General features: G+C 49.0%; 1 protein-coding gene across 1 annotated transcript; it reads right to left on the bottom strand.

Annotated features, from left to right (window-relative positions):
- Positions 1–378: 378 nt before the first annotated feature.
- LOC136544471 (small ubiquitin-related modifier 2-like) lies at positions 379–741 on the bottom strand. The gene has a single exon (XM_066536625.1). The coding sequence runs from the start codon at positions 739–741 to the stop codon at positions 379–381; it is 363 nt and encodes a 120-aa protein (XP_066392722.1).
- Between the last annotated feature and the right edge of the window lie 6979 nt (positions 742–7720).

Genomic DNA, 7720 nt, shown 5'->3' with positions numbered 1-7720 from the left:
TTTGTGATTTTACATTTCATTTATTTTTAAAAAATAAATTTTAAAGATTTGACTACTGAACTATCAATGTAGTTCGATTTTATCTCCTTGGTGGCTAATGGGTAGGACGTTTGACTTTCCATTTCGTTGGGAGTGCGTTTCTCGCCGAAAAATGAAAACAGAACCCCAGGACATGCGTCATCAAATGATCAAAACGCTTCTGCAAGCAGGATAGAGAAGTTGATATCACAGAAGAAGAAAAAAGTTGGGTGCTCAATCTCATAAGACAATGTTATAACCACTCGAAGCTTCAAAATATATTAGCTGCCATCGATGTAACGACGCACAATAACTTTTCAGATTTATCAAAAGCAAGCGTAGGACGATATGAGCCGCGAGCTACGCAATCACCATCACCAGGCGTTCAGCACCAGCACCAGCACCAGCACGTCCGCCGCCACCCAACAGCTCGGTGAAGAAGTCGATCTCGTCCCCTTCCTCCATCTCGAGCTCCGCGGGCGTCTGCCCCCCGCTCAGCCGCCCGCCGTCGTACAGGAACCTGCCCGTGCCGTACGTGATGTCCGGCACGCTGGCGTAGTAGGCGTCCACGACCACCTGCAGCTTCTGCGTCCTCCGCACGGTGCGCTCCACCGTGCGCCCCTCCGTGTCCTGCACCTTGAGCGTCACGTGCACGCCCGGCTTGATCACCGGCTTCCGGTCCTCCTCCTCCACGTCGCCGCCGCGCGCTCCCGATCGCATCATCGCCGATGAGGTCGTCGTCGAACGGGTGTGGCGTCGTGCCTGGATGTCGCGTTCACCTTTGGCACGGAGGAATGGGCTGAGACATGCATCCGTGTGGCGTGTGTGTGTTTATATAGGGCTATCCGGCTGTGGTTAATGAGCCGGGGATTCGCATCGTCACGGCGCGTTTTTTTTTTCTTGGTGCGCAGCAGCAACTACGCGTGCACCGAAGCGACAAATTCTCCCAAGGTCTATCTGCCGCTGGCGCTGCCGTTTCCATCCTCTTGAGGTTCTGAACTTCTTCTGAATTCTGATCAACTCTGCGTCGCCGTTGTCCGTTGGGCTGGAATGGGCCGCATGGCTAAGTACCTAAAAATCTAGCCTTCTAGTGCTTGCGCTGGGCTGGCTAGTACATAGCTGCAGGATCTCCTCCGCCGAAAAAATGTAACTGGACATATCGAGCAAACACTTCTGAACCTTGATACACATCTCCAGCTTGTTCTAAAAAAAAGATACACATCTCCAGCTCCACGTTCTTCAGTAAATTAACTTAATGTTATTATCTCCTACAACTAAAAAGAATAAAACATGGACATTTTTTGGTGCGACATTCTAACGTGGACCCATGGTTCTGTCTGCTGCGATCTCGCACCCCTACGTCCGTCCCTTGCATCGCCCATGCGATTTGCCCCTACGGATAGGAAAGAAAATCAATCACGCAAGATCGGAAAGAAAATCAATCACGCACGCGAGCCAGTCACGCGCAGTTCCTCACCCGGCTCCCCCGTCGTCGCACTCACCTCCTGCCACGGTCTCGCACCGTCCTCGCCGTCGCGGGCGGTCCTCGCCGTCGCGCGGCCTGCGTCCTCGCCGTCAAGCGGCCGCCGTCCTCGCCGCCGCCGTCGTCCTCATCCGCCTCCCCGTCGTCGCCCTCACCCGCCACGGTCTCGTGCCGTCCTCGCCGTCGCGGGCGGTCCTCGCCGTCGAGCGGCCGCCGTCGTTCTCCCTCCGCGATGCCTTCCCCTGCACAGCGCAGCTTGCGGTGGCTGTAGAGCCCAACGAAGACGGAAGCAGGTTCGTCGAGATACACCACCTCCATTCTTCCTCTCTCTCTCACACACCACCGTCCACCTAGCCGCTGATCCACCTCTGCATGTCCGGCGGTTGCATCATCGGCAAAAAACCACACACAATAATTTTTAATATTGAATGGATCATAATTGTTGCTTGTTATTTTTTTAGAACTCAAATCCTTCAAATACCACTGTCCACTGTTAATGTTTATTAATTTATTGCTCAGTATTTTGAATCTTTTTTTGGCAGCCTGCATTGATCTTAGAAATCATATTCTTCATGGATTCACCATAGATGCAACCATATGGTTTGTTAGGATATGATCTTGGAAATGCAACCATATAAGATTTCAACTATAATTTCACCATCTATGTATGTATTCTTGCTAATTAATTAATTTGGCATCATTGGACTTCTGGTCTGAACTTTCCTAACTCAGTGTGCAAAATAAAGCAAATCTCTCTCCATCTTCATCTAAATAATGTGTTTTAGATTAGAAGATGCCTGCCAGGTTGCCTCATGTTGTATTGGGAAGTTCTATGAGATGAAACTTGTGAGTTAGTTTCAGAAGATGTCTGGCTGGATGCTTTAAGAATTTGTTTGACGCTACACAATAAGATTTTGGTTCCTGAAAAGAAAAATACTACCTCATGAAGATGGAATCGCTTAGTGTTGATCAAACCAGAATTCAGCATCAGTGAACACATATTCTAGATTAAGAATTTATTTTATGGTCTTGGAAATGCAACCATATAAGATTTCAAATGTAATTTCACCATCTATGTATGTATTCTTGCCAATTAATTAATTTAGCATCATTAGACTTTTGGTATGAACTTTCCTAACTCACAGTGCAAAATAAAGCAAATATCTCTCCATCTTCATCTAAATAATGTGTTTTATATTAGAAGATGCCTGCCAGGTTGCCTCATACTGTATTAGAAAGTTCTCTGAGATGAAACTTGTGAGTTAGTTTCAGAAGATGTCTGGCTGGATGCTTTATGAATTTGTTTGACGCTACACAATAAGATTTTGGTTCCTGAAAAGAAAAATACTACCTCATGGAGATGGAATCGCTTAGTGCTGATCAAACCAGAATTCAGCATCAATAAGCACATATTCTAGATTAAGAATTTATTTTATGGAGGTGCTTAGAGTTTAATAACTCTGGTCATGATACAACTTCATTTGTTATTATTCTATTTACTTTTTGAGGAAGCAGTACTTATCTTCTGTTACAGGGAAAATAGAGCACCAGCAGCAGCATCTCCAACATCTTGAAAGTTTTCATTTAGTGTCATCGCCGCTGTGATTTATGGTTTTGATAAGCACCTATGTTTATCAGTAGTTGAGGCTACACAGTTGTTGGAGGAGGCAATGAAAGTTCTGGAGTAGGAGTACGGTGCTTCTCATCCTGATATTGTTGGTGTGTACATTAACCTTGCTGGAATCTATGATGCCATGGAAAGGTCGTGTCATAACTTGTTCTTCTGCAACAACTAAGACAACAGCACAACACTTAGCTGGTGCTTGAAAGCTCCAGGAGCTATTGCTTTTGGACACACCTCTGCTGTTGCATCAGGTTGCTACTGAATTTACCTAACCATGCTTGTCTGGTTGTTTCGTTTAGCTATTTTGGGGGTGCATAGATTATACTTGTTACTAGACACTGACCATGCATGCATTTTTATCCATAGTGCACAGATAGTTTCAGATGCATTTCTAAAGATTGTTCCTTATGTGCTCATATGAACGCCGGAGCTGTGGCCAAGTACAGTGTAAGCTATATTCTACATGCTATGTGTTTGTTAAAATGACTGCACATAACTAGATGCTAAATTAGCCCTCCTGATTTAGAACACATGTTTGTGCTAGTTCATCGTCCCATTAACTACCATCTCCACCACATGGTTCAGTGCCATACTGTCAAGCAAGATGTCATATTTAGATTTCGTGAAATACACTAGCAAATCTGTAGTTGCTTGTATTGTGACTCTATCCTTTAAAACTTCATTCGTGTCAAGATATCAGCTATTCTGTTTTTTAGTACTAAGTAGAATGAATATGAAAACTATATCCAGAAAAGGTATGCATACACAAAGATAAGTATTGAATTTGATTTAATTCAAAACATCACTTTAGATAGTGGTTTTGATTTTATAAAAGTACATATTTCATTTTTTACTGGAGTGTCCAGACATCTGCTGCCGTTAGTGTTCATAAAAAAGGTAATGTGTAATGTTTGCAACTGTAACCTCGGGTAGGATGCATCGAAGGTGGCCCTAGGCGAGGAGGCTGACGTACTATGAACCTAGAAGGAGGTCAAGCCTGCAAGCAAGGTCGCTGACATCTCCAATCATGGAAGAGCAAGGATGCCCTTGCTAGGACCCAATCTATGAGCTCACAACGGTTATTGTGAGTGAAACTGAAACCTACCTCTCAAGGTACTTCAGATTTTGGTAGTAATTTTAAGAAATTAACTACAGTATGGATTGACTATTTATGATGCATTGTTTCGGTGGAGGTGAAATTTTATGATGTATTGAGCATTTAGTTTCCGAATCCACAATTTTTTCATTTAAACTCTGTATTTTATTTGTGCCATTTGAAGAAAACAATCATTGCGATTAGTATTTTGTATATGAGTTCCCAAATTTTTTTGGCAGCCGCTAAGTGTGAAGATCATCTTTACTAAGACACTATTTTTTTTAACTGTAACTCTTGCTTCATAAGTACATATCTACATTTTCTTTATGTAGAGATAGTATTGGCATTTACTTTATGTAACAATAGTATTGGCAATCTGCATTTTTTCCAACACAGGACCTGAAGGATCAGCAAGAGCAGTTCCTCTTTGATGAAATGCAGCGGCGCGACAGAGTCCCGGAAGACTGACCCCACCGGTAGCTCGATGAAGCCCGCATCCGGCCACATCATGGGATGCCCCGGGATCGGGAACACGACGTCGACCTCCCCCGTGTAGCCCTGGGCAAATTTTACCGAGAACCGAGAACCGAACCGAATTTACCGAGAACCGAAATCTTGATTCCCTGTTCGGTTCCCATTTCCTAAGAACCAAAATTTGTTTGGTTAATTCGGTTCCTCCCCTTGGTTAACCGAACTAACTGAGGAACCAAACTCCCGCCTCCCGGAGACCCGGAGTTCCGGCGCCCTCTACGATGGCCGACCTCCCGCGGCGTCGCATCCCCGCCCAGAGTCCAGCGCGCCCTCCCGAGTCACTAATTTTTTCGAAGCCAGAGTTGGTCGGTTAGTTCGGTTCAGAACTAGAACCGAACCAAACTAACCAAAGCCGAACTTCGTCGGTACCGATTTTTTGGAAGAACCGATCGGTACCGACTTTCCTGAGAACCGAAGAACCAAGGAATCGAGGATTCGGTTCGGTTCGGTAGTACCGAATGCCTAGGGCTACCCCCGTGGCCTCCTTGATGCGCTACGTGACCTCGCTATCGCGGAGCAGCCCCTAGACGAGCGTCGTCCCGACAAGCTGCGCGCCAGGCATCATCCCATACAGCGGGAGGACGTGTGTCATCAGTGGTGCCACCCTCCTCGCGTGATACCCCCAATGACATTGGCCCCACGAAGGCCGTGGGTCTTTAGGAACGCAATGGCCTCAAGGAAGGTCCCACATCCTCTTTTTCTCCTTGATGGGTGGCCCCCATGGCCATGACGGCAGTACCTCTTTGATCAGATGCCCGAAGAAGACCGGTAAGGGAGCGATAGGGTCGTTCTTCATGTAGAACCAATGTGAGTGCCACCCCTTGTTGGATCTAGAGAGCTGGCAGGGCATGTACTCGGCCGCTCGCTGCCCCCGAAGGTGGATGCCCGTGCATCCCATCGGCACCGAGGTCTCTCGGCCTCTCTCCTTCTTGATCAAGGAGGTGGAGAAGAAATACCTCCACAACTCAAAGTGGGGCTTGATCCCTAGATACCCCTCACACATCACGATGAATGGCGCAAAGTGTTGGATCCCGTTGGGGTTCAAGTGCTATAGCTCGATCTGATAGTGGTGCAGCAGACCCCAGAAGAATGGGTGGGGAGGAACCGCGAGTCCACGCTCGTGGAAGAGCGCGAAGGAGACGACATAGCCGTCGGGTGGCGCCGACGCATCCTCACGCCTGGGTACAAGCGACTTCGCTGCATTGGTTCTCCCACGGAGAAGACCACGCTTGACGAGGCCCTCCATGCGCCCATGGGTAACATCAGAGCGATACCACAAATCCATGGAGGATGGCGGAGGATGCGGAGAAGCAAAGGCGGCGGCGGAGGAGCGAAAGCTATAGATCTAGGGCTTCGGTGACAGATTAGCAAGCACGGCAGATCCGAATAGCAGTGGTGGAGAAAAGGAGAAGGTAAGGCTGCGGGTTTGGTGTGTAGAAACATGAAGGGGGAGACCACTATTTATAGGGCGGAGCGGGGCGAAAAGGCGAACCGTCCGCCTAGGTTCACGCGCCCGTTGCGCCGCGTCACGTTAACTCCTTCCTAAGATCATGCGCACGCTATCTCTGGCCATGCCCTCGAAGGACATGCCAGATGATAGCTCGCCTGGTCGATGGGCCAAGAACCATCGCAGGTGAAGAGGGATACATAGCTAAAAACGCTCCTACCACCCATTCAGGACCAGGAGTTCGAAGGCTGGCCCACCGACGGGTTCACAGCCGCTTCGGACACCCTTAGAGTAAGGGGTTGAAAGGGATGGGCCCACTAGCGGTCAATACCTAGGCGCACGAGCACCGCGGGCATCCTGGCCCACGTTCGAGTCTTGGTTGGTTTTCTAGTCCATGTTTTTTCCTCGAAGAAAGGCAACGAGCCCTTGGGACCAGCTGAACAGATCCAAGAACTATATGGATTGGTCGCCAAGAGTCTGGAGTTGGGCACCAACTGACCCATGCCGGACCCCCACGAATGGGAAGCCAGGGCCCCACTCGGACTAGCCTATTAACAGCTCACCGAGCATCATGTTTCGTCCATCGAAGAAAAACATGGCATGGCTCAGCCCCTCCGTTTTATCAAAAAACGCTTAAGGGATGACGATCACAAAGACGAGCTGACCCTTGCCCAGACCCCTGCTACGCACCAGGTCTTGAGGGATGTTGGACTTGCAAGGAGACCGAACACGCGGTCGCAGTACGACAGCGGACCGATCGGATCCTAGGGGACCGGAATCAAGAAAAATCTTTCCGACCTTCCAAATTCTGCGGTTACATGCCCCAAGAAGACCGATCGTGACAAAGGGGAATCGTCGTCCTACCAGGACACACCGCGAGCTACAAAAAGAAGGCCAAGTCCCACATAGTCCTCCCGTCTGGAAAAGCCTCTAAAGGAGTATCCTACTCCTCCGTAGGCTCGGGGGCTACTATCAGGAATCGATATTAGGGATGCCCGAAGCAAGAAAGTTAGCGCCCACGCTAAATTCTCCGGAAGGCTTGAGATGTATTAAAAGGTCACGCCCGACCCCAAGGCCGTGGGCTCTGTCTCATCCGACCCCTTGGGTGCAGGCTCTGTCTTGCCTGACCCCAAGGACGCAGTTCCGTCTCGCCCGACCCCGAGGTCGTGAGCTCCGTCTCGCCCGGCCCCTTGGGTGAGGGCTCTGTCTCGCCCGACCCCTTGGGTGCGGGCTTCGTCTTGCTCGACCCCAAGGACGCGGTTTCTGTCTCGCCCGACCTCGAGGACGTGGGTTCCGTCTCGTCCGATGGGGACCCATACCGCCGCCAACCACTCCAGGTCCAAGCGTATGGTCCTGGGTCAAAACTCTGACGCCAAAGAAGAGGCTGACGTGCCTCGATGTAACCCGTGGCCCTAACGGGCCATACCTGGGGATTCATATCAAGAATAGTGTCAGATGTGTTGGTGTTGTTCTGTCTAACCCTCATACGGACGTTGACAAGCGCGTCAGTTCACCACGACG

Source organism: Miscanthus floridulus, chromosome 3, assembly GCF_019320115.1.
Source record: "Miscanthus floridulus cultivar M001 chromosome 3, ASM1932011v1, whole genome shotgun sequence".
NCBI classification, from domain to species: Eukaryota; Viridiplantae; Streptophyta; class Magnoliopsida; order Poales; family Poaceae; genus Miscanthus; species Miscanthus floridulus.
The sequence above is the reverse complement of the archived record's forward strand: the minus strand, read 5'-3'. Positions and strand labels throughout refer to the sequence as shown.

What these genes read in the sequence shown, in the direction of transcription:
- LOC136544471 (XM_066536625.1), bottom strand. Translation starts at nt 741, where the DNA reads ATGATGCGATCGGGAGCGCGCGGCGGCGACGTGGAGGAGGAGGACCGG.